Source organism: Pantherophis guttatus, chromosome 15, assembly GCF_059756535.1.
Source record: "Pantherophis guttatus breed Tessera chromosome 15, ASM5975653v1, whole genome shotgun sequence".
Lineage (NCBI taxonomy): Eukaryota > Metazoa > Chordata > Lepidosauria > Squamata > Colubridae > Pantherophis > Pantherophis guttatus.
Window position 1 is genome coordinate 19,102,084 of NC_142077.1, and position 27,710 is coordinate 19,129,793.

Sequence of the window (27,710 nt, forward strand, 5' to 3'; positions counted from 1 at the left end):
AAAAATCTGTCTCTGATTAATCTAAAAGTTGTGTTTGTCTTATTAAATCCACAACAGCCTGGACTACTGCAACGCTCTCTACATGGGGCTCCCCTTGAGGAGCACCCGGAGGCTCCAACTGGTCCAGAATGCAGCCGCGCGGGTAATTATGGGAGCTGCATGGCGCTCCCGCATAACACCGCTCCTGTGCGAGCTGCGCTGGCTCCCAGTGGTCTTCCAGGTGCGCTTCAAGGTGTTGGTTACCACCTTTAAAGCGCTCCATGGCATAGGACCTAGTTATCTTCGAGACCGCCTTCTGCCACTGACGACCTCCCATCGACCTGTGCGCTCCCACAGAGAGGCCTCCTCAGGATGCCATCAGCCAAGCAATGCAGGCTGGCGACCCCCAGGGGGAGGGCCTTCTCTGTGGGGGCTCCCACCCTCTGGAATCAGCTGCCCCCAGAGATAAGGAGAATCCAAGACCTCCGTGCCTTCCGCCGTGCCCTTAAAACTTTCCTTTTCCAACAAGCCGGGCTGGGCTAACAAATCCTTTTAAATGATTTTAAATTCATTTGTCTTTTTAAATTTTGGGCCAATTGAGATATTCCTTTTAACTGTTCTTAATGTATGTATTATGTGTTTTAACTTGGTTGTACACCACCCTGAGTCCCCAGGGAGAAGGGCGATATATAAATTTGAAATAAAATAAATAAATAAAATTACAGATGGAGAAGAGGCTGAAGAAGCCAAGCCAAAAGGGGGGGGGGTCAAATAAAGAGCAAAATTCAGAGCTTTCGGGGGGATGAGAAAGAGGCAAAAGCTCCCACAATTGCAGAGGGAGGGGGGCTTAATCCCTTCCCCAGAAAAGGCTGCAATGAAGAGGGTCTCTTCAGCTGGGGGCACTGGAGTGGCCACGGGGGACCCCCATCTTCCTCAGAGTCACGGAGGGTCCCCTCCAGGGTGAGGCCGACCCCCTTTTCCTCCTGGGCAATGTGGGATCCCCCTTGGAAGACCCAGCCCTGCATGGCTTCTCCCCCACAGGAGCCTCGGGCCCGAGCGAGGCTGCGTCCCCCCAACATTCAACCCTGGGACCCATAAACCAGGTTAGTCTCTTCCCAGGAATGCCCCAGATCCCCTCCTCCTTCCTGGCCATCCTGGGCTTTCTCCGTGGGTCTGGGCTTTGCTTTCCCCTGAGTGCCCCATGCATGGAAAGAGGTGGCTGAGCAATATGGGATATGGTCTCCCCCGTTTCCAGGACTCAGAAGATGGAACCTGGAGGGAGATTTTGCAGATCTGCTTCCCTCCCCCACCATGAGGCTCCCCATCTTCCTTCTCCCAAGAGGGGCTCCCCACTCAGCCGGGCAGAGTCCTGTCTGGCATCCCTGCAAGAGCCCCCTTGCCTGGCCTGTGCATGGGAAAGGGTGGCAGGGGAACATGGGACATGGGCTTCTGCATTCCCAGGTCTCTGAAGATGGAAGTTGGATTTTGAAGATCAGCTTTCCATCTGCAACATGAGGGTCCTGAGCTCCCCTTCCCTCCCTCCCCTCCCTCTCCTCCCCACATGGGGTGAGAGGCAGCCTTGATTTCTCCATCTCTTTTCACTTGGTTTTTTTCTAACGTCCTCCCCCCTCCCTCCCTCTCTCTCTCTCTCTCTCTGATTTTTTTTAACTCTGCAAAGTTCAAAAAACTAGTTTTTCACTAAAGTTGATTTTGTTCTTAGAGCCTGGCTGCACTATTGCATCAGCCCTTTTGTGCGATGCCCTTGAGCATTAGCTTTCAAAATAAAGTAAATTTTGGTTCCAACTCAGCTGGCAGCTATTTCAGATCTGTGACCTGTTCTGGCATTAACTGGCCCCTGGGATTTTCTCTTTCATCACTATGCAAACAAATATCAGATTTCTTTCTTTCTTCAGCCACAGGTGCCATGTATTGCCTGCATGGAGCTCCCAAAACTCTAAATTCTAGATGACCGATTTAATTCCATCTCTACCCCTGTTATTATGAATCACATGAGGATTATTTCCCTTTCATTTCCCTCCAGAGAATTTCCCAACAACCTTTGACTGCATGAACTAGTTGAATTATCCAGGGATCCCTCCTGAAAGGTAGAATTATGGTAAAAGTTTCAGCTCTGCTGTTTGGCCGAATCCTCCAGGGGAGACTTTGGGCAGAGAAATATGGAGGTTTGGGACAAGCAGAGTCTGTACTCTTGAATTTACGTCTCTCTCCTTTCTAGATGAAGCTGAGTGTTTCTCTGTGTTTGAATCAGGAAAGCAACTGGATCATATTCCACCTTGTGAGAGTCCTTTGATTCTTCTAAATCTTCTTTAGAAACAGGAAAGGGATTCATTGATTCACGCCATGAATTATGGATCTGCTGCTTCTGCCTCTGATGCTGATTTTGTCCCATCCAGTCTCTGGGAAGCTGAGAATGAAATGCCCGCTGAGTTTCAAACAGGAGGATGGAAAACAGCCACAGAGCTTTTATAGCCCAGGAGATCATCTCATTGGTTTAGTCATCACTGGAAATGAAATACTGCATACAAAGTTGCTTTTCAACGTGGCTCCTTCTCTTCAGTTTGTTTTCCATGATCCGTAAGTCATTCAGGGTGATGGAGTTGCACTCCCTCCATTCTAACACTCTCCTTCTTTTCTGTTTTTTATTTTTCATTTATTCCTATATTGGGGGATATGTCTAATTTCCTGAATGATTTTGATTTCCATGGCTTCTCTCTTTGGTCTGATTTTGTGAAAGAGACTCAAAAAGGGGTCTGAAAAAAAGCTGAAAAGGCTGCAGATTATTTTCCTCCTTAAGACTCAGTAGGCTTGTGGAGGATTATGTATTAAAAACAGTATTTATTGTTGCTTTTGATTATAATAACATGTTTTTACCATAGGAATTATTATGATTTTTCATATGGCTTACGATTCATTTTCAACATTCAAACGTTCAACAAGAATTCCCAGCTCCTGCACAACCTCACACTTGGCTACAACATCCACGACAACTATTTGAGCACTTTCCACACTTCAGATGCCTTGATGGACACTCTCTCCACTGGAGAAGCCAATGTCCCCAACTACGGCTGTGGAAGGAAGGAGAACCTTCTGGCTCTTCTTGATGGAGCTGAAAGGGCCATCTCCACCCAGATGTCAACATTAGGAGGCACCTACAAAGTCCCTCAGGTTTGTGTGTGTTTTTCTCCCTCTGGTAAAGTGAGGGGTGGGTGGTGGTGGGTGAGCAATAGATGCAATCATGTCTTCTCCATGGAATTCAAGAGCTGCTTTTCTCCAAGTTAGCAAAAATGTCAATATTTTACCCCATTATGTTCAAGTTGAGATTAATCATAAAAGGCCTTAAATGCAAGTAATACATTCCCTGGAGAAGACATTCTACCAACTATTTAACTGATCAAAAAATATTCCTGGTTGTTGGGGCCTCTATTGGCATCTTCATTTTCACAGATAAATGATGCCTGCCCTATCCAGTCGGATTGAAGTTGGCAATAGTAGCATTTTATCTATCTAAAATGTGGAATTAAAAATTACTCTAGCAATTATAGGCCAAATAAACTAACAGATATTGTGACTAAAATTTATGCCATGATCCTCTTAGTTAAACTTGAGAAAAATGCATTCCTTGCCGAAGAACCAGAAGGTTTTAGGTAGAATTAAATACTATATAGATTTTATAAGGAATATTGCACAAGTTAACAATCTAATATTGGCAACAAATTTGTCTTGAAATATCTCATCTATATCAGCGAAGTAAAACTAGATGTTAGTGCAGCATTTGACTCAATAAACAGAGAAATATGATGGAGAAAATGTTTTGCCCTCAAAATGGAGCTCAGCCTGTTGGCCCTGATCCAAGCCCTTGTTTGAGAGGGAGGTTTGGGCTCAATGGAGCCATGAGAAGAAGGATCTAGGCTTAGCAAGGGGGAAGGGAAAGATGCATATTTGAACCCTTGTTAGTCAGTATAGATATGAAATGACTTACTAGGAGTAATGAAGGAGAAAAAAAAGATCATAAATAAATGTTATTTTATTCGTTGACAAAAATGACTAAATTAGGGGACCAGCGAAATGCAGTGCATGTAATATATAGTACTTGGATTTCAGAAAGGCTTTGACAAAGTCTTCCACAACCTATTTCTCAGGAAGCTGAAAATATGTGGGATAGACAGCATCACCCCCAGATGGGCTCAGCCTGTGGTCCTCAATGGAACTACGTCTGCATGGAGGGAAACAAGCAGTGGGGGACTCCAATGTTCCATTTTAGGCCCAGTTCTCTTCAACATCTTCATGAATGATTTGGATGAGGGGAGAAATGGGAAATCATCAAATTTGAAGACAACACTAAAGTGGCAGGAATAGCCAACAACAAAATAGGCTCAAGATCCAGATAGATCGAGATAGACTTGAATCCTGGGCCTATTTAATTAAGTGAATTTCATTGTAGAGAAAAGTCATGTTTTACACTTAGGCTAGAAAAACCAAATATACATTACAGATTAGGTGAAACCTGGCTCCATAGCAGTAACTGTGAGAGGGATCTTGGAGTCCTAGTGGACAATCACTTAAATATGAGCCAGCAATATGTGGCTATAGAAAATCAGAGGCCAGGCATTTGTTCTGATCAAAGATGTCTCTCCTGCTCTTGCAGAGAGCTTTATTTTTTATACAGTTTTACACAGGCAGATAAAAGGCAGGACAGCAACAGCGTTCTAATTGGAAAATCCTCCTCCCTGTTCCCCCACTCAGAAGGAAAGTCAGATAACACAGACCAGAGCCAGAGCCTCGAGATCACCCAGGAAGAAGATACATGACATCAGAAACGGAAGCAGTTTGCTGCATTCTGTCCGAATTAATTCTTCCATCCCTACATCTCACTCTTTTTTATCTTGTTTGTGAAGCCATCCTCTCACGAGGGGCCAGAAAAAGGGGTTATTATCAGGAGAGGAATATCCTTGAAGTTATACATATGTTACAAAAGCAAGAAATACACTGAACAAAACAGCATCCTCCAATTAAAATAGGACAAATGATAGGCCAAATTATACAAAATTTTAAGTTGATGCTGAATGTTTCTTCACTCATCTAAAATGTTAAAGCAACAAAATTACATTTTCAAGAACTGAAACAAATCAATTGCGTTCGGGGGTGAATAATATACAGCTTCCCCCCAACGAGCTATATTCTTATAGTCAAAGTTCCCTTCGAACAAATACTCACTCAAATTAGTAAAGTTTTGAATTACTACATACAGGGATTAAACATGTAGAAAGCAAATTTTCCATATCATAAACTTCAGACAAACAAAAGGCATCCATTTTGGGTTTTTTAAATTTTTTTTTATTTTTAAACAAAACATAAAACATCCATCATCAATCATCAGTGTGTCGGTTGGTAACAAGTCTTTTGTGCATCTTCACCATCTTCATAGCTTATTGATTATCTAATTTCTCATATTATCAATCTAATATGTATCTTTGTATTATTATCCTCATTAATCATTTATTTAACAATGGCTATTTCTTCGTAGAAAATATTTTCAAATTTAAGTTAATTTATATTATAACAGTCATTTCCTCTTCCTAGACCAGTCCAATAATCATACATCATTATATTGTATATTATATATTTCTACAATTCTTATATTATGTCTCAATCATATTTCATTTCCATGTTTTTTTATCTAGCCATTGATAAAACAGATCCCATATCTTGTAATATTGTTTATCTTCTTGTTCTCTAATTTCAAATGTCAATTTGCTCATTTCAGCACATTCCATGATTTTCTTAATAACTTCCTCTTGCATTGGTATTTTCTCATTTTTTCAATTTTTAGCAAACACAATCAAATATTTCAATTCTCTATTGTATATTTCAGGTACAATCCCCAATAAAAAGATCTCTGGTTTAAAGTCTATGTGTTTTTTTTGTCATTTTTTCCAACCATGTGTGGATTTTAGTCCAGTATTTTTTAGCTTCAGCACAAGTCCACCACATATGGTAATATGAGCCTGGTATCTGATGACATTTCCAACATTTTTCAGATTTGTCCTTGAACATCCTGGCTATCCTCGTCAGGGGTAGATGCCACCTGTAAAACATACAAATTTTCTTTTATGCTGTTGACATTGTCATTTGATAATTTTGCAACCACAGTTTTTGCCATTTCCCTAAGTCAATTCCATGTCCAAAATTTCCCCCCATGCAATCATTGTTTCTTTGACTTGTTCTTCCTCCAATTTAACCTCTAATAAATATCCGTACAATTTTTTAATTACATTGTCATCTGTACCTGTTAAAATTTTATCCAAATTAGTCAAATTATTATAAAAGCCTTCTGTCTTAGAATCTTTATCATATCTAGAACATATTTGCATATATGAAAACCAGTTCATCTTTATACCTTGTTCTTCTAATTCTTGCTTCGATTTAAGTTCACTCTTTTCATTCAATAATTCACTATATCTAACAATTTGTTCCTTTCTAAATGTTATTGAGTATGAGAATGCTTCAATTATTAATAACCAGACTGGAATTTTTAAATAATGTTGTTTTTTAATCTTCTCCCAGTTTAATAACAGAGTCTCTCGTATGTAGTGTCTTCTAAAGTACCCCTGTGTTTTTGTTCCCTTATACCATAAAAAAGCATGCCATCCCAACAACAAGTCATATCCTTCTAAAGTCAATAATTTAATATTTCTTAACATTATCCATTCTTTAATCCACATCAAATTTGTCACTTGATAATATAGTTCCCAATTGGGCAAACCAAAACCTCCTCTTATTCTAGCGTCTTGCAACAATTTTAATTTTATCCTCGCCTTTTTACCCTGCCAAATGTATTTTAAAACTATTTTGTTCAAATCTTCAAAATAATCTTTTCCCAACCTAATTGGAATTGTCTGGAACAAGGATAGAATTCTAGGCAGTATATTCATCTTAATGGTTGATATTCTCCCTATTAATGATAGTTGTAAATTTTCCCATTTTGCCAAATCTGTCACTATCTGTTGTTTAAGTTTATTATAGTTATTCTCCTTAAGAGTACTACATCTTGCTGTCAAGTGTATCCCCAAATACTTAACCTTATTGGTGACCTGCATCTTCGATACTTCCGCCAGTTCTTTTTGTTTTTGTTTTTTTAATTGGTCTTTTATTGTAATATATAATAGTACAATTCAACGTTTTTCGGTTCCGTGGTGTTAACACACATATATGCATTATTTACATATTATTTACATAATATTGCATCTTTGCATTGGTTATAATTTAAAAGATAGTACAAATGGTAATGCTCAATTCTATTTAGTCATTATTGATTATTCCTTGTGCCCCTCATGCTATGCATTCTGTTTCTTTTCTCCATCCACTTATACCACATTTCCCACACAGTATAATATTCCGTATTCTCTCTTTCGTTAATCTCAAGTGTTAGCTTATTCATTTCGGTGCACTCTAATATCTTACTAATTACATGTTCTTCCGGTGGTATTTTTTCCTCTTTCCAATACTGAGCATACGTTATTCTTGCCGCTGTTGTTATGTGTATGATTAGATACCTCTTTTTCTTCTCATATTCTTTTTTCAGGATTCTCAGGAGAAAAATTTCTGGTTCAAAATTAATATTTTCTTCTATCGTTTCCAAGATCCATTTCCAAATTGTTCTCCAAAAATTTTTGGCTTTGGGGCATGTCCACCAACAGTGGTAGAAGGTGCCTTGATGGTGGTCGCATTTCCAGCACTTGGGGCTCATATTAGGGTAGATTTTGGCAATCCTGGCAGGGGCTAGGTGCCACCTATGTAACATCTTATATTGATTTTCCTTGTAAGCTACCGCCCTAGTCATTTTAAGATTACTGTTCCAAATTGTACCCTATTCGTTTAAATTTATGTTGTGCCCAATGTTTTTAGCCCTCTTCTTTTTGTTTTATTAACATGTTTTTGTCAAAATCTTTGTTTTGTCTTTATTTATTTTCAAACCTGCTACTTTTCCAAATTCTCTTATCTTGTCTATCAATATAATTATTGATTCTAATGGATCTTCAAGAATAAAAACCAGGTCACTGCAAATGCTTGCAATTTGTATTCTTCCTGTTGAATTTTTATTCCTTTTATATCTTTTCCTTCTCTAATATTCCTGTTTAGCACTTCTAATGTTAGCACAAACAACAGAGGTGACAGTGGACAACCTTGTCTCGTTCCTTTTTTTATTTCAATAGGCTCTGTCAATTCTCCATTTATCATTACTCTTGCTGTTTGTTTATGGTACATGGCTTCTATAGCTTGAATAAATAAATTTTCTACCAAAGCCCATCTGTTCCAGTTGTAATAACATAAATCACCAATTCACGTTATCAAAGGCTTTCTGTGCATCTAGAAATATCAAAGCCATTTGCTTTTCAGGATGTGCCTCATAATATTTCAAAGTGTTCAGAATTATCTTCATATTGTCTCTAATCTGTCTTTTTGGCAGGAATCCATTTTGATCAGAGTGTATAAAATTATTTAAATATCTTTTCAGTCTTTCTGCCAATATTGAAGCGAAGATATTATAGGCTGAATTTAGCAGGGATATAGGCCTATAATTCTTGATTTGTTGTGGGTCGGTATCCTCCTTTGGAACAAGTGTAATATATGCTTCTGACCATGTCTTGGGAATTTTCATCTTTGACATAACTTCATTCATGACTTCTAACAATGGGAGATTCAACGATTCCTGTAATGTCTTATAATATTCCGCTTGAAGTCCATCCAGGCCTGGTGCCTTCCCATTCTTTTGTTTTTTAAGTGCTTCAGTTAATTCCATCATTGTTATATTTCTTTCTAGCATCATTTCGGTATCCTTGGAAATCTGGGGTAGATTTGCCTTCTGTAAATATCTTTTAACATTTTCCTCATCTATAACCTCTTGTTCGTACAGTTTTCTATAATAATCTTGTATAATTTTTTTCTTCTCTTTATTCCCAAATCTAATTTGTCCTTGGTCATCCACTAGCTGTGTTATTTTTCAGTTTATATGCTAGCCATCTACCTGGTTTGTTAGCATCTTCAAAATAATTCTGTTTAGTACTTCTAATTTTTTGTGCTAAATCTTCTTTTTCTATCAATCCCATTTTATGCTTAATTGTATCCATTTTTATTTTAATATCCCTTTTTTGTGGAGATTTCTGTAATTCTTTTTCCAGTTTCTTGTAATTGTCCTATAATGTTTTATAAGCTTGTCTTTTCTTAATATTCCTTTTCCTTGTATAGTCTATTATCAAACCTCTAGCATAAGCTTTCATTGTATCCCAAAGATTTTGCATTGATATATCCTATTTTCTATTCTCTTTAAAAAATTATTTCTCCATTTTTTGTACAAAGTCTTTTTCTTTTAGTACTGAGTTATTTAGAGTCCATCTAGACCTTCTCCTTTATCCTTTCCATTTCACTGTCATTGGATTGTGATCTGCCCAGGTATTTGCTTCTATTTCAATTTCTTCTATATTAGAAGTCAATTCCATTGTCATCCAAATCATATCTATTCTAGACCATGATGAATGTCTATTGGAATAAAAAGTATATTGTCTAATTTTTGTGTTTCTTTCTCTCCATGCATCTGATTCTTTGGAGAGGGGCGGCATATAAATTTAATTAATTAAATTAAATTAAATTAAATTTTAAAATTATTTCCTCTGTCATTTTGAAAAAAGATTTCGGAAGAGTCTTTCTACTTTGCTTTATTGCCTTCTGTGTATTATAATCTAATTTCTCATCTACTATACCATTGAAGTCTCCCATCATGCAAATATTATCATAGTCCAATTCAATTATTTTTATATGTAATTTTCTATAAAAATCTTCTTGATTGTCATTTGGAGCATATATTATTAAATAGTAATAATATTAAAAGTATTTTCATATTATTATCTATTATTTCCACCATCAAAATTCTTCCCTCATCATCTGTATATATTTGCTCCGCTGAAATTGTATCTCTAATATATAAACCAACATCTCTTTTCTTACATTGTGGCAATGAAGTAAATAATTTCCCTAATTTTGGCTGTACCAACAATTAAAAAGGGTACCAAATTACCATTATAGAGTGGTATTAGTACCTCTCTTGAACTTGATTGTATCCCTCTCTTAATGCAATTTAGGATTGCATTGGCTTTTTTGGCTGCCGTTGCACACTCTTCACTCATATTTAATTGGTTGTCCACTAAGACTCCAGGATCCCTCTCACAGTTACTGCTATTAAGCCTGGTTTCACCCAGTCTATATGTCTATAGGATCTCCTGCTTGAGGGGGTTGGACTAGAAGACCTCCAAGGTCCCTTCCAACCCTTTTATTTTGTTATAAGTTCTGTTATAGGTACACATGTTTAGCATGTTAAATTCCTATTGGAATACACTGATTTACACTGATAATGTGATAGTATCATACTTACACTTTGGATTTATGCCCTGTGAAGAAGACTTGGATTGTTTTGTCATAATAATTATCTGATAATTAATAAATCAAGTTCAAAAGTGACGGTCTTTGGAAAACAACATCATAGCCATAAATGCCTATTTGAGGGTAATCCAGTAGAGCAAATAACATCTTTCCTTACCTGGGTTAGTTTTCTCTGAGACTGAATCTTGGCTCCCTCATCATCCAAGGAGCTCAGTTAGAGAAAGGGCAGGAGTGAAAGTGATGCTTAAATGAAAACCTTTTAGCTCTCCAGCTTCCTCAGCCCCAAACTATTAAAGTATCTGAGGCCCAGTTTTCCCCCATGTTCTTACATCAATCTGATGTTTGGGGCTTCAGAGAGAAACCACCAGCAGAACCAACCCAATCTCAGCCTCTGAGGAGGATCTTGCGGTGGACAAAAGGACTCCAGCTGCTGCCCTCAGAGCTGATTTGGGAATTTACACCCTTTCTGCTTTGTCTAAAATCAGAAAATATGGGCATTGGCATAAAATTTAGTCTATGAAAACTGACAGACTCTGAAAATTGTGGCTGTTGGAACAGAGAAAACTTCAATTAAAGACCAAACTTGGATTATGCAACTGACAAATCTTATTAGGCTTTGAGGTCTGCCTGTTTCTTGTATAACTGGAGAAAGAAGTTAACAAATTTCCTCCAGAAAAAATCTGGGATATAGAATCAAAAAAACATGCAGCACTCCTCGAAAATTATAATAGTTCCTTTATTGGAATAGAATACTCCAGTTGGCATTTTCACGTGTTAATCTAATTGTGATCAATTGTAGGGGTGATACAGTAATATGATTTACATTTTTATTGTTTTTCAATTTGCTTATTATTCACCATTATTATGATACAATCTTGCTAATATTCTGTCTTTAATATTTTAAACAATGTCTGATTAACAAACTATTCTAAGATATTCATGAGAACCAGGTTCGATTTATTAAAATATAATATTTTGGACTTGATCTGATCCCAAATGTAACACAGCATTCTTCATTGCTTTTTTAGATGAATCTTGAAATTGCTTCAGAGGCTCTGAGTGATAAAAGTCAATTCCCCTTTTTCCACCGGATGAATCCCAAAGAAGGATTCCAGTACCCAGCAATTGTCCACCTGCTCCTCCATTTCAGATGGACCCTGATTGGCCTCTTTACTTCAGACACAGAGAAGGGAGAGAATTTCATGAGGATTTTTCCTCCTGTGCTTGTCAGGAGTGGAATTTGTGTGGTTATATCACAACTGTTCTCAACAACTGGATATACAGCATCCCTCAGGGATTCCCTCTCTAAGTGGAGACAAGTCAACGTCTTTGTTCACTTCATAGAATATGTGTCCATTTGGGAGAGAATTCTTCCTTTTCATTTAACATTTATGCGTCTACCAGGACCCATTGAAGGGAAAGTCTGGATCCTCACAACTTTTCTATGGTATATACTAAAGAAGCGCAGACTTCTCAAATACATCCATAGTATTTTGAACTTTGCATATCTGCCAAAAATAAGGCCAAAAGATTCTGCCTTTGAACCCCATTTCTTTGTGGAAGAAAAGTTTCAAGATCATTATTTTCTCTGTTCTCTTTCAAACATCGTCTTTTCTGTCAAAGGCCGCAGAAGATGCACCCAGAAAGCCCCCCTGGAGACCCAGAAGAAAAGGAACAGGAAAAGGGCCCCAAATGAGTATCAATATTACATTTTCATGAAGACTCTGGCCCAGGCCTTGAATGCCGCTTATTCCTCCAGATCGAGGAGGAGAAGGAAGGAGGGAGAAAAGAGTTTGGGGTCTTCAAGGCTGCAGCCGTGGCAGGTATGGGGGTCCCGATATGGATCCATTAATCTGAGATCCTTTGGAGGAGGTGTTGGAAGAAACATCCTTCTAGGTTCTGCTCCAAGTGGGGAAAAAGACACTGGAGACATGGAGACTGCTTGGAAAGATGGTTTAATGGTGGACAGGATCACATGGCTTGAGCTCCTGAACAGAAAAAGGGCAGATACAGTAGATCCTCGGGTTTTTATGCTCTCTCTGGCTCTGCATTTCTTGGGGCCCAGAAAGAGTATCATGATTGGTTGTCAGACTCCCAGGGGGCGGGGGCCTTGCTGGCTGATGGTCACATGTGCTTCCCAGGTCACATGTGGTGAGTTTCTGCTGCTATTGTGTAGAGGGCTAATCCTATCTTTGTTGGATCTTTGGCAATTCCTACTATGGCTCTGCCTGAAGGAGGTAGATCTTTGTTATGTAGAATAGACTGGCCCAGGCCTTAATGGCCCATTGACAAAGGGTGGGGGCAGGAAGATGGGAGCTGCTTCAAAACATGCTTATCCGAGGGAAATATAATATTCTGCCCTTTTCATATTTCCTAAAATATTTCACTCTTCCAGGAAAGGGGTGGGTGCTAACTTCCTACAGAGGAATCCAGAGGAGAAGGAGGGGAACCAACTCAACAGATCTGGCCAATTCAATTACTCAGGGAATAATGGTTCCAAAGAGTAGATACCATGGCATTTTTATATTAAACTCTGCTCATTTGAAAATAATGTATTCTTTTTTAAATACATTCCTATATTTGTGGGTTTGTGATGAGCATGGTGGAATTTCCCCTTTGTTCCGTCCCCACTGCAGGTGGGTCTGTGTGCAGCTCAACAGGCAGCCAAACCCCCCTCTTCTCCTCCAGTGAAAGGGAGCCTGGGGTGGGTCTGGGTGTTTCATTGGGAGAAAAGGGCACGGAGAAACTGAGGAGATGCAAAGAGTGAGAATCAAATATAAATAGGAGATAGGCAGCATTAACTAACAGCCAACAAAGAAGCAGCTGGAACCTCTCCAGCGATGCTCCGTGTGAGGGACGGAGGCCTCTGGATGACCATGTGTCTCGGTCAAACCGGCTGCTTCCGTCTCCTCCAAAGGCTGAGAGAAAAGGGAGTCTGGCTTCAGACCATACAGTTAGGCTTATCTGCCCCCGGCCACTAGGTGGGGCTAGAGCAACAACTGCACAATAGATACATGTTGTGGCATGACAACCTTTATAAATTTGGAGGAGACCCTGAGACTATCTAGCCCAGCGGATCTCAACCTGGGGGTCGCGACCCCTTTGGGGGTCGAACGGCCATTTCACAGGGGTCACCAAAGCCCTCTCTTGCCCCCCCCCCGCCTTCACTCACCCTCACCCTCTGCCTCTGTTCGATCGCCCGGTCGCCGTTCGCATACCCCGCCCACTCCCAATCTATTGCTGCCTCCGGAGTCCCAGCTGATGGCTAGAGGGAAAAAAAAACTTTAAATTCTTGTCGCGGGGCTTCAAAGAGCTAGCTGCAAAGAGGTAAATTCCTGGAGCAGATTTTTTTCCCCCTAGCTATGCTGAAAAAGCAAAATTGAAAGTAAACAGGCTGCAACATGACAAAATGAGGCAGAGAGATTTCTTTTTCTTTTTCCTCACCAAAAAAGGTAGGTGCAAAACTACAAACAATGGGAAATTTAGGGCAAGAGGAGGTTCAAGATTTTAAAACACAAAAGAAAAAAAGCTCTATTTAACTAGGGATTTGTAATAATTGAGATACTATTAATTGCATATTGTGTTGAAAGCAGAAATGGTTAAGTTGTGGTTTGGAGGAATATAGGGGGGAAATTATTTGGTTTATTATTATTGGTAAATATAATTAATTGATTTGTAAGAAATTGGATTGCATGGAAATAATTGGAATATTCATGTTCAAATTGATTAATATACAAAAAAGGTAGTTATATAACTAATTGATTTATATTAAAATGTTGAATTTATATTAAGCTGTAATATTACATAATTAACCAATGTGAGGATGGATATAAAAATAGATGACAATGGGAAGGGGTATAATATAGAATAGAAGGGAAAAATTGAATTTGATTAAGATTAGAGATGAGGATGAAGGGTAATATTGGTTTTTTAAAAACATAGATGAGGAATAAATATGGTAAAAAGGAATATAGAAATTGTAAATTTAATTGAAATGACTAAATACTGTGTTGGAAGAAATATCCTTCTGGGTTCTGCTCCAAGTGGGGAAAAAGACACTGGAAACATGAAGACTGCTTGGAAAGATGGTTTAATGGTGGACAGGATCAATGGCTTGATGGGGCCCATTGTGTTAGTTTCTGTTGCTATTGTGTTGCAAATGTCCTTTGACAAAGGATTGACTTTCTGCCTCTGGCCCATTAACAAAGGGTGGGGGGCAGGAAGGTGGGAGCTGCTTTGTCTGTAAAATATGCTTCTCCATTTCTCATCCAGGGAAATATAATATTCTGCCTTTTTAATATTTCCCAAAGTATTTCATTCTTTTAGGAAAAGGGTGGGTGCTAACTTCCTACAACTGTTTAAATTTGTGAAGCGGCCAAATACTCTGATCAAAGAAAATATATTGTATGTTTGTATTTGTGTTTCTAATTATTGCTATTTATTGTTATTTGTTCTCTTTTATTCTTTAAAGTTTAACAATTCATTCTTTATCTTAATATCTTAATATTTGTTTGGGGTTGGCTTTCTTCCCTTTCATCTTTATTGTACAGCAAACTTTCTCCTCAAACCTACCACCTCTGTCTTTTCTTTCTTATTTACTTTCTCTTCCCCCCCTCTTCTTCTTCTCCCGACTTTCTCTTTCTTTCTCCTTCTCTCTTCCTCCCTCTCTTACCTTCACTCCTACTCTAATTTCCCTTCCCTTCCTTCATCCCTCTCTATTGCTGTATCCTTTTATGCATACTCAGAGGGCTGAAAAAGTTATTTTTGAGTGGTCCTCGCACTTTTGACCAGTCCTCGAACTTACGACTGTCCTCACAATTTATGTTTTTGCCCTATCTTGTCACCATGGTGAAGAGAAGCAGTTGTGAAATGAGTGACACGGTTGTTAAGAATGGTACAATGGGCATAAATGATGACCAGTCATGACTGCGAAGACCGGTCAAAAGTGCGAGGACCTGTCAGAAATCACATTTTTCAGCCCTCTGGGTAGTCCCTATACACATAGCCATGGCCACCTGGTCACATGACCAGCTAGCCACGCCCACCCAGTCACATGACCTCCAAGCCATGCCCACAAAATAAGCCACGCCCACAGAACCGGTAGTAAAAAAATTTAGAACCCATCCCTGGTTGGGGGTCACCACAACGTGAGGAACTGTATTAAAGGGTCGCGGCATTAGGAAGGTTCAGAACCACTGCTCTAGCCCAACCCCTCCTCTCTGCAGGAATCCCAGTTAAAGCTTCTCTTGATGGCTGCTCCGTCTTTGCACTCAGACAATCCATGAAGAGGAGATTGAACTTCTCTGCTTTATTGGCTCAGCTCTAACACAGCTCATCCTTTTATCATATTTTTCCTCTCATTCAGCTAAAATCTCCTCTCTTGTAACTGAATTCATTTTTCCTTGTCTGACACTCTGGAATAACAGTGAGCAGATCTTACACTCGTGTGTAACGTGTGTCTGTGATTGGAAGAGGGCTGCATCCTCCCTTCTCCAACCGAGAGATTGTGTCAGTTGGAAAAGGGGCTCCCAAACTCCTCCTGATCTTCAGCTCTTCTCCTTGTTCTCTTTCCTCAAGGCTAAGAGCAGCTCCTTTGATCTCTTCCTTGGCTTATTTCTCCTTCCCTGAAGTTCACACGTAGATTTTGTGCAAATTCTCCTCCAAGCGTGGTGCCTGCAAGGGATTCTGGTCCTTGAGTTGGGGTCTCCCCAAACCACAACATTCACTTCCTGAGATTCTTATGGCTGCATTTGCCTTCTTTCCATGAACATCTCCCTGCTGACTCAGATTCGGTTTCCAGTTAACTATGATTTTGAGATCATTTTCACAAACATACATATGAAGTTTGGTATCCTTCATCTTTCTTCCAGTCCATCATTTATGTTCTTATATGAGACTCTGTTGTTAGTCAAGTCCTAGTTGCTAAAACTCAGATATTTTTCTATTGCTTTTTACTCATACACCCTTCTCTGTGTCCTAATCATAAATATTGTTTCTGGAAACTTGATATTCCTCTTATTAAATTTTATTTTATTCAAAAAGGTAAAATACAAGTTTAGGAAAATAAAACTATTACAAAGACAAAACAAAACTAGAGAAAACATTTTTCAAAAATTGTGCATTAAAAACAGAAAAACTTGCATATTGTCCCCCCAGTTGAATACAATACAGCAATAATAGTTTCTCCCCCTTGCAAAATAGGCCCACAATTATAAACTACACATCTATTTGCAACAACTTGACTTGTCATCTATCTGCTATATATAAAAAAAACGTAGTTAACAGGCAATCCAACAATAAAGTTAAATTTCAAAACTTCAAAATGGTCTATTATCTGCTATTATAATTAACTCACAGAAAATTTACAGGAGCTTCTTATCTACCACAGACCACCACAATCATTATCTCTGATCCATCCAGAATCTGTCCAGGGTTAAACGTCATTGTTTGATTCTTAATAATAATGCATTTCCTTAAAATTTTAATTAGGATCTTTTCCAACAACTGCTTTCCATTCCCAAAAGTCACAGGACCTCCTGTAAATTGAAACTCAATGACTCTTAAGATTTGTTTTCCAGTTAAATATGACAAGTCCATTCCCCAATCTCCCTCAATCTTCTTGAAAGAATCCATTTCATCAGTCATCCGTTCTGTCCACTTTGAGTCTTCAGGGTCCATGGCCTCTCCAGCCATCTCCAAGCAGCCTGCCTTCAAACCAGACTCCTCCTTCAGGGATGCCAGCAGGAAATTCAGTTCCAGTCCATCCGATTCAACAATTGTTGCTTGCTTCTGATTATCGTCTTTAAATTGATTTGATAAAATAACCATTGTTATTTTATCAAACTTTTTAAATGAAGTTTCAAATAAGGCTTATAAATTGAAAAGCTTGATATTCTTTAAATCAGATCAAATTAGCTTATTCTAAGATCGTATTAATTATCATATAATGACAACATAAAAAAAATTGATGACTAATGGTAAATTGATATTCATAACCTTCAGGTCTCATAGGAAAAATTAAAAAGGATTAAAAATTAAAGTATTTGGGTATCATTCTGAAGACAGTTTTTATCCATTTAGTTATCATACCATCCGTCCCTCAGGTTTCTAATCACATCACACAATTGTTTGTGAGTCTGTCAGATGCGTGAATCTGCCTTTCTTTGGGGGAAGGAGGGGACCCAGGATTACATTTGTACTTTACCTTCTACCCCTTTCCTCCCCCCATGTATCTTGTATCCTGCAGCCCATTGATTTTTAACCTTTAGCCTGGTGCCTAAGCGGCCTGGCATTTTCTCACCTTTTGGGGAGTGTAAGGGGAGGGGGGGCCATGTGTCGGAAGAGGACCCTGGGAAAGTTCCCTTATCACTTTCTCAGAGCCGCAGGTACAATAACATCTTCACACCTGCGGATTGGCTGAATCCCCATTGGACTGTTGGGAAAATTTCTACTTTCCTTTATTCTAACTGTATTGCCTGAGGGCCCCCAGAGCCTCCTTTGATTCCGTCCTTCCACCACTCCTTCCCAATAAAAGCTTCCTTTTGAAAGGCCAAGTTTCAAGAGTCTGCACTTTCCTGAATGAGGAGGAGAGGCTGGACCTTACAGAGTCCTTTACTGAAATCCAGTGATGTCACCAGAGTTCCCATAATCTATTTAGGAAGTGCGATGATGTGTGAGAATGACTTTTGGGATGAGGGGAAGAGAGGCTGCCTAGGGAAGGATCAGAGAAGAGGGGAGAATCCTGCAGCTGCATAAAGGGAGAGAAAGAAACTCAGAAAGGATCCTGGCTAACTCTTCAAGCTGAGAAAAAAGTTGGTGGGAGATTTGTCCTTTGAGATATTCAATATTTTGTTAATGTTGCATTACAATTAATTAGAATTAGCACATCTGGAGGTGTTTTCCATCAGGATGACCAGGGAGAAGATTAGCCTGACAACTTTCTTCTTGATCAACCCATGCTTTCTGGGAATCAACCTCCTGTTTTCAAAGAGTTTATGAATCAACTTCTTTTCTCTCTGATCATTTTATTTGTCATCTGCTCTAGAATGTTCCTTATAATTGACAAATTTTGTCAATTATCTCTATATTTTGTCAGTATATGATTGACAAATCTTTCTCAAACTTTTTCATTCACTTCTGAAGATAATGACAGTATTTGTATCCTAATTAAGCATATTTGGAGATTAGACAATTGTAGAAGAAAGATTCAATGTGGGATAAAAAACAAAATTCTCTGTTTTTCAAATTCCTGGATGTTCCCATTCTAGTTTCATCCCTTTCTGAAGAAGAATGAATTTTGGAATATTTCTGAGAGGAAACTGTACTTGGACCAAAATGGAGAGATAACAGCAGATCTGGGCATTCATGGCTTCTTGGTTCTGCCCAAGGAGGATCCCAGGGGAGAGACTCTGGCGTATTTTGAAAGACAGACACTTACTATCAATCAAGTTGCTCTTTCACGGCTAAAGTTACTCAATAAGGTGGGAGAAATTTTGGTGTCTTTTCTCTGTTTTCCAAAGCTTGAGGTCCCATTTCAAGTGGGCAAAGCCTAGAGTCTCCAGGGTGGTTGGCCTCCCATGCCAGGTGGTGTCATCTCATGGAAGCTCTTCAAGAGACGGGACCTAAGTGGAGAGGCTTTGCCATGTTTTATGGAAACCTTTCATGATATTATTGGTCAGAGGTTTCTTTCTCCATCACTGTTCAATTTCATATTAAAAAACCTAATAGAATAAAAATTCCTGAATCTTTTACAGTAAACGTTATCAGTTTTAATAAGACTATATCATCATACTTAAAAAAAAATCAATTCCATCCCTCTAGACTACATTAAATAAAAAAGTACTTTATTGTAATGTTTAATTCCAAAAGAAAAAGGGAGGAAATAAATGAAGAATCTGCCAGTTGTTTTACCTCCTGCATCTGTTTAGTCAGAGGTTTCATATTTACCCCAATGAAGACCAGAGGCTACTTCTCTCCATCCATTTCTTTCCCCATTTTCCATGGATGGAGAGTCCTAACCTCTTTTCTTTGGCATTCCTTGTTTTTCTGCTCAGTCCCTGCCTCAGTCCAAATGTGTGGAAAGTTGTCATCCTGGATTTGTCAAGAGGGCTCGAGAAGGAGAGCCAGTTTGCTGCTATGACTGCGTTCCTTGTCCGGAGGGGACCATCTCCACTCAGGAAGGTGGGTCACACTGAGGAAAATGGGAGGCTTTGTGGAACTGTATTCCTCCAGAACATTTTCATGAAGGTGGAAGTTAAAAGACAGATTGAAGCTCACATGGGTTTTTTATTTTTAACCTGCACAATTTCTTATCTAAACGGAGGTAAATCAAAAAGACTTGGAAGGAGGGGCTGGGAAGAGATGGGAGGAGGGAGTGGCAGACTGGGCAAGCTTTACTAACAGCAGAGGAAATATCTCTTCTGCTTTTTAGTTTGGATATGTGCTGCTAAGTTCACCTTTCTAGGAACATCTGAGATCTTTGAAACTTGATGAATTGTTTCAGGTCCACCTTCTGAAAGACTTTGAAATTCATTGTTTATCGGCCTCCTTTGAGGATCACTGAGAAGGTGTCACTGGTCCATAACGTGGTGCTGTGGATAATTATGGTGGGAACTCATTACACAAATAGTGCCAGTCATGTAGATCAATCAATCAATCAATCAATCAACCAATCAATCAGAATAGAGTAGAAGGAACTTCGGAGGTCTTCTAGTCCACCCCTCTGTTCAAGCAGGAGACCATATACCATTTCAGACAAGTGACTGTCCAGTCTCTTCTTAAAAACCTCCAATCTTGAAACATCCACAACTTCTGGAGGCCAGCTGTTCCACTGATTAATTGCTCTCACTGATAAGAAGTTTCTCCTTAATTCCAGGTTGCTTCCAGATGTTACAAGATACTGTAGGTATCCTCCAAATCCAGGATATTAACTGCCATGGGGCAGGACTCAGGAAGTTTGCCTAAAACGATTATATGATTCATTATTAACCTCTAAAAATGTAGATTCCTATGAAGATTCTACACATTACACAGGAAATAATTAACATCCTAGAACCTCCCTCACCTTCATTAACCTAGCTACATTTTTCAATAAAAAAAATAATACCCTTCTTATGCTCTTTTTAATGAAATCGTTAAGAAATACTTCTTGGAAAATGCCCATGCTGTGATCCAAAGAAGATATTTCTTAACATGTAAAAAAACCAGTATATTAAAGAAATATTGCTTTTTGGCTTTCTCAGATACACAAAAATGCACCAAATGTCCAGATGATAAATATCCAAATGAAGCCAGAATCCAATGTATCCCCAAAGTCATAACCTTCCTTTCTTATGAGGAACATCTGGGCATCATCCTGGTCTCTTTTGCCCTATTCTTGTTCTTAATCACAGATCTTGTTTTAATCATCTTCATGAAATACCGAGAAACTCCCCTTGTCAAAGCCAACAACCGGGACCTCTCCTACATCCTCCTGGTCTCCCTCCTGTTTTGCTTCTTGTCTCCCCTTCTCTTCATTGGTCAACCAAGGAAAGCCACCTGCCTTCTCCGACAGACGGTCTTCAGCATCATCTTCTCAGTTGCCGTTTCTTCTCTCTTGGCCAAAACCATCACGGTGGTGCTGGCCTTCCTGGCCACAAAACCAGGAAACCGAGTGAAGAGATGGTTGGGGAAGAGCTTGGCCAACTCCATCATCCTTTCTTGTTCTGCTGTCCAAATTCTCATCTGCTCCACCTGGCTGGGAGTTTCTCCCCCCTTCCCTGACTCTGACCTCCACTCCCAGCCTGGAGAGATCATCCTGCAATGCAACGAAGGGGCCGTTGTCATGTTCTACACCACCCTCAGCTACATGGGCTTCCTGGCTGCCATCTGCTTCACGGTGGCTTTCCTGGCCAGGAACCTGCCTGGGGCCTTCAACGAAGCCAAGCTGATCACCTTCAGCATGCTGGTCTTCTGCAGTGTCTGGGTGACTTTTGTGCCCACCTACCTGAGCACCAAAGGGAAATCCATGGTGGCTGTGCAGGTCTTCTCCATCCTGGCCTCCAGTGCTGGTCTGCTGGGCTGCATCTTCATCCCCAAGTGCTACATTATCCTTGTGAGGCCAGACCTCAACACAAAGGAACATCTTACGGGCAGAACAAATGTAAAAACATGAGATATAACACCATTGTGATATTGGAAGAATTATTAGATTTTCTTTTATTTGAAAGAAAATATTAATTCTTTCTACTTAGATAGTATGCAGGAATCCAAGAAGAATATATGTCTATGTTTCTTTAATCCCCTTCCCTTTCAGCTCAATAAAGAGAACTCTGGGAAGGTCATTCAGAAGAATTTCATGTTCAGGAACAGCCAATGAACCTGATGCCTTACAAAAATAATTTGAGCAGGTTTGACAGAGCCGAAAAGTGTTTCTGTGTGAGAGAAAAGCCTGAGGAGGAAGAATGGCAAGATGGAAGCTGTGGGAAAGAAGCTCCAGTCATGTTGTGTGACAATCTCTGAGAGAAGCCATGAAATGATGTGAAGGTTTCACCTGCTCTCCGCTGGGGAGGCAGATCTGCGCAACTCTTAAATGGCTCCTTCTTGATGTCCTGATGAGACCTACTCTAGAGAAAGAGTGGATCACAACAGCCATCTGGGATTTCACTGGGGCTCACTTTGTCTGGCTCCCTATTTTTTCTTTCCTTATTCAAGAAATAAAAGAGAAATATCTAACAGTGTTCAGGCCCTTTAATGGTCCACTCTACAATTTCTACCTAAAGCCTTTTCTCTGCTCCTCTTCCAAGCTTCTCTTGTCTGTGAAGGGCTGGAGAAGATGCTCAGAGAAAGGGGACCCGGAGAGTCTCCCCAGGGGGAGGTTGAGGGGATCCTGTCTAAAAGGCATCACAGACTGTGGCAGGAGGGTTCAACGCTGCATCTTCATCCAGGTCCAGGAAGGGGGTGAGCAAGGATGGGAAGAGCTGGGTTTCTAGGAAGCTGCTCTGCTCTCCAACCACAGAGTCTGCTGATTGATTAGAGACCAATTTGTATCTTTCAGAATGGCTCCTAATTGCCAATTGAATCCTTTGCAAATTCCATTTTCAGGGGATAAGAAAAGCTCTGATGGGTCAGAAGGTCAGTCCAAGATTCACGATGAGCAGAGAGAGGCCTCTGGTTCTCCCACAGGCAGAAGGCAGAGACTTTGCCCAACACGCAACGGGTGTTTCCCCACAACTGAACTTTCCTCCATCACCCCAGACAGTGCTGGACACTCGGCCATCTCCCCATCTAGGACTCCCCAGTTCTGGGATCAGAATATCTGGGGTATCAGAACTGGGGAGTCCCAGATGGAGGGATGTCTCAGTGCCCAACACTGTCTGGGGTGATGGAGGAAGGTTCAGTTGTGGGGAAGCACCCATTGAGTGTTGGGCAAAGCATATTATGACTTAATATGAGAACATTAATATGAGAAGATTCATATGAGAAAATATTTCCAAGTTTCACTCCCCCAATCAAAAAGTACTAAGGCGGGACTGGAACGCAGGAGCCTCCTGGTGATTGGCCCAAAGTCCCCCACGGAGTTTCCATGTCTAAGGGAGGATTAGAACTCAGAGCCAGCTGGCTTTCATGCCTAAAATAGGAGCAGGACTCAAAGTCCCCCCATGATTGGCTCCAAGTCCCCCATTTGGCTTTTGTTGGAAGGTGGGATTAAAGCTCCGGTGATTGGCACAAAGTCCCTCAGCGGCCTTTGACTCCCCTTACGGTCTCCAGGCACAACTGACGGCTTCCCACAGACGAAGCTGCGTTCTGCTGCCGCCCCCCTGGCTCCCCTCCGCCTGGCGCCCCCCCCCCCGCTCGCCCAGCGCCCCCTCCGGCAGCCCCGCTCCCGCCTCCCTGGCCTCCCTCCCCGGGGCTGAGCGAGCGAACCCACGCGGGAGCTCCGGGGGTCTGCGGGGGGGGGGGGCATCCGGCGAGGCGGCGGGGAAGCAGCCTTGGGGGGAGCTCCGGGGATGGATTCTCTCCCTGCGAGGTTGCAGCCGTCGGGCTGCTGGGTGGGGAGAAACGGCAGCTCTTCACCCCGGAGGAAGGCGAGCGAAGGGCAGCGGCAGCAACGGCGCAGAGCGGGAAGCCCTTGGAAGGGGGGGGGCTCGGGGAGGGGGGATTAAGGTCTCAACGTCCCCCCCCTTTTTTGTTACCTGCGTCCAGGTGAGCTCCCGAGAGGACCAGCATCACCTGGAGCTTCTCATCCGCTGCAGCTCTGAGGCCTCTCAATTCTCCCCCTCCCACCTGAAAGGGCGCACCGCCTCCCCTCCCCCCACCCCCACCCCTTAATCCCTTCCCCGGTCTTGGTCCGACCCAGCGCTCCTAGGACGGCGGTCCTTCCCCCCGGCAGCTCCTGCCCAGAAGCCTTTGGAGGGTCAGCCGACCTCCCCCCCCAGGACAGAAAATCTTTTTCTTTCTTTCTTTTTCTTTCTTTCCTCCTTCCTTCCTTCCTTTTTCTTTCTTTCTTCCTTTCTTCCTTTTCTTTCCTTCCTTCCTTTTTCTTTCTTTCCTCCTTCCTTCCTTTCTTTCCTTCCTTCCTTTTTCTTTCTTTCCTCCTTCCTTCCTTCCTTCCTTCCTTCATTTTCTTTCTTTCTTCCTTCTTCCTTCCTTCCCTCCTTCCTTTCTTTCCTAACTTCCTTTTCCTTCCTTCCTTCCTTCCTTCCTTTTTCTTTCTTTCTCTCCTCCTTCCTTCCTTTTTCTTTCTTTCCTCCTTCCTTCCTTTTCTTTCCTTCCTTCCTTTTTCTTTCTTTCTTCCTTCCTTTTCTTTCCTTCCTTCCTCTTTCTTTCTTTCTTTCCTTCCTTCATTTTCTTTCTTTCTTCCTTCTTTCCTTCCGTCCTTCCTTTTCCTTCCTTCCTTCCTTCCTTCCTTCCTGTCTCTGCCTTTCAGGGCGGCTGTTGCGCTGAGGCCCGTTAAGCTCCGTCCTTCTCCCCAAGCCAGGGGGGCTGAGCACTTCCCCTCCCCTCCCTTCCAACATTGTCTCCGGGGAGACTGAGTGGAGACCCAGCTTCCCACCGCGGGATCCAGCCGCCCCCCTGCCCTAAACCCCCCCCGTTATTGAGCGGCCCCCGCCCTGCTCGGAGGCGCTTGTGCTTTGATGGGGCCTCTTTCTCTGGGCGAGGGGCGGGGGGAGGGGAGGAAACGCGGGGGGGGGGCTGGAGGGGGAGGGGAGGCGAGGGGGGTGGGGAGTGCGGGGCAAGGACCTCCGGGGGGGCTGATGCGGGGCTGGTGCGGCTTCTTCCTCCTGCCCCCCCCCCGGCGCAAGGGGGCGGGGCGGGCGCGGGGGCTGCGTCTACGGGGGGGGGAGGCGGGAGGGGCAGGAGAAGGAGGCGATCCGTTTTTGCGCGATCCTCCCCGCCTCCAGGCTGAGCCCAGTGAGCGGGGCCTTTGCACGACCTCTGCGGCGTCTGGAGGGGAAGGAAACGGAGGCAGGAAGGGAAGGAGGGAGCCGGAGGGGCTGGGAAAAAGAAGGGAAAAAGGGGGGGAAAGGAATGCCAATCATCCCTTCACCTGCCCTTCGGTTGCAATTCTTCTGTAACCACCAATAACTCAGAGATCCCGTCAGTGAGAAGGTTTCCCTCTTCAGAAGAGATCCCGAGTCTCGGATTCCGGCCATTCCTTCATCTCCCCTCCCTCTTTCTCTCTCTCTCTTTCTCTCTCTTTCTTTCTCTCCCTCCCTCTTTCTCTTTCTCTCTCCCCCTTTCTTTCTTTCTCTCTCTCTCCCTCCCTTTCTCTCTCCCTCTCTCTCTTTCTCTCGCTCGCTCTTTCTCTCTCTCCCGTCTTTTCCTTCCACGGAGGTTCCCTCCCTGATCAGCTGCCCCAAAGTCTCTGGGGCTATTTGTGACGCCCTCTTATTCCGCAGCCCTTCCACAGCGGAGCAAAGCCCACCCAGCCAGCCTTGCCTGAACAACCAGCCCAAAATCCCGGGAGGCTGGAGGTCCCAGTGGCCGAGAAAGGGACCCAGAGGGGCCGCTTGGAGACGCTGGACCGGAGGAAGGAGGCGCTTCCTAGGGCGGCGGCGCTGTCTGAATGGCCTCCCGAAGGGCCCCCCGCACCTCCAGCTCCGCCCGGCTGCAGTCCGGAGGGCGCTGGACCCGGAGCGTCTCCGTGGCTGAATCACTGGGCTAATGGGGAGGAAAGCGCCCCCTGTGGGAAGGAGGCAGAGGAGCTGGCAGAGTTTGGGGCAGAGCGGAGGGAAAGGGGGCGGGGCTTCTGAGAAGGGCGGGGGAAAGAGGGAGGAGAATCTGGCTTTTCCGCAGCGCTCGCCCTGGGCGCCCATCCAGGTGAGACCCTCAGCATCCCTGCTTAGCACCGGAGACGCTCCAGGCGCGCTGCCGCCCGAGCCGTTGAAGCCGCTCAGGGAGAATCTCCGCGGTTCTTTGGCTTCTTTCACTCGCTCCTCTCGCAGCTCCTCCGCCGCCTTTCTCGGCCGCTCTGGTCGCTCCTCACCCGCTGCTCCCCCTTTCCCTCTCCTTCCCTCCCTGGCTTTAAGCCCCTCCCTCCTCCTCCTCAACCGCTCCCCTTCCCCCACCCACAACACGCACCCACAAAAACACCCCCCACCCCCGACCTCCCATCCACAGCCAACCAACCAACCAGCCACTCTCCCGCCAAGATCACCCCCAAAAGACTCTGCCCTTCGCAAAGCAACCCCTCCCCCTCCCCAAACGCTCCTTTTCTGTAGTTGCAGCTCCCGGCTCCCCCCTCGCCTCGCCCAAACAAGGCTCCACCTCCACACACACACCCCGAAAAGGCCCGTTTCGACTCACCTTGATCTCAGAGGGATCCGCTTTTATGTCTCTCCCCCCACAAAGGGAGACCAACTCTCACCTTCTCCAGAGGCTCTTCTCTACAGTTGGGGGAGCGAAGAAGCGCGGAGCTTTCTCCCTCCTCCCCCTGGGACTTTCAACTAAACAGACGATCCAGCTTGGGGGTCTCCGGGAGCCCCTCGGCCCCCAGCCAGCTGCCCTTGACAAAAGGGGAGGCAGAAAGAGGGTTTAATTTCTTGTCTTGGGGGCCCCTCTCCTGCCCCTCCACTGGCTTCTTAGGAAGCCCCTGCCAGGTAGAAGGACCGCCATCCTCGGGTGCTGCTTGGGACTAAGACGGGGGAGGGGAGACTAACGGAGGGCAATGAAATCCGGGGCCTCCTTTCAGGTCATGGGGGGGGGGGAAGAGTGGAGAGAGCTCAACTCTGCAGCTGCATTAAAAGCTCCGCAGTGATGCCAGCGCTCTTGGAACCTCACCTGGACGCAGGTAAAAAGGGGGGCTGGGACCTTCTCCGGGGCCAAGAGAAGATCCGCTGCCCTCCTGCCCTCCTCCCCATTTCCCGGCGCCGCAGCTGCTCCGGACCTTCCCCAACCGCCGGCCTCCGTTTGGCCCCAGCCGGATGCAGCGCAGCCTCGAAGGGAAAGGAGTAGGCGAATAGGAGCTGGAGCCTTGCTTTGGATTACAATTCTCACAATCCACGACGTTGCTCGCATTGGCTGGAGTTGATGGGATTTGTAGTACAAAATACAAGGGGGCGCAATCTGCTTTACCTGCACTGCGCAAATCCTACTCCCTTCCCGGCATTGCTTGAGTGGAGAAATGCTTCAGAGCCCCCCCTAGGACTACAAAGCCAATTCCCGAAGAGGAAAGAGGAGCCCGTAGGATTGTAGAGGAAACGTCCTGATTGGCCGAACCTGTTGATCCCTGGATCCCCAGGAGAGCCATTGCAGTCGGAGAGGAAAGGAAGGACCAGAAGTCCACAAACGGAGTAGATCCTGGAGGGAAGGAGGGACTCGGAATCCCTGGGAGGCTTTGAAGGGCCCGGATGGTCTTATCCGTCCTCGGATGCTCAGAGGAAGCTGAAAGGGCTTCACTGACCGGGGTTTCCTCCTCTGCTGGGCAGCTGCAGCCTTTCCGCCTGGGGAGTTTCCAGGAAAAGTTCCCTCGTTGAGTCACGGAAGCCAAATGAAGCTCCATAAAATGGAATATGGGGGGAAAGACGAAGGAAACCAGTCAAATTGCTTTAGCCCAAAGGCGAAGAACGCGACGTTCAAAACCAGCCGTTGCCCACTGAGTGACCCCATTGCTGGAGAGACTCCAGAGCCCATCAGCCCCGCCGGCTCTTCTTCTTCCACGCTGCAACTCAACGCCAGTCTCTGCAGTGGAGACCGACCGTGGCTGGGCGGATCCGGAGGCTTCCTGGGGGGGGGGGGGGGTTCGGTTGCGGGTGGGGAAGCCCAGGGGGCTGGAGGGCGAGGGGGCTGCCTTGCTC

The 27,710-nt window shown here is 43.4% G+C and overlaps 1 protein-coding gene across 1 annotated transcript; it reads left to right on the plus strand.

Moving 5' to 3' along the window:
• The first annotated feature begins 2,254 nt into the window (after positions 1-2,254).
• Positions 2,255-25,667, plus strand: LOC148112047 (vomeronasal type-2 receptor 26-like). The gene is made up of 5 exons (XM_087878858.1): positions 2,255-2,574; positions 2,877-3,165; positions 11,463-12,257; positions 18,702-18,971; positions 25,314-25,667. Exons 1-5 carry the CDS (start codon positions 2,348-2,350, stop codon positions 25,665-25,667), a joined length of 1,935 nt encoding a protein of 644 aa, XP_087734984.1. The 5' UTR covers positions 2,255-2,347.
• Positions 25,668-27,710: the final 2,043 nt, after the last annotated feature.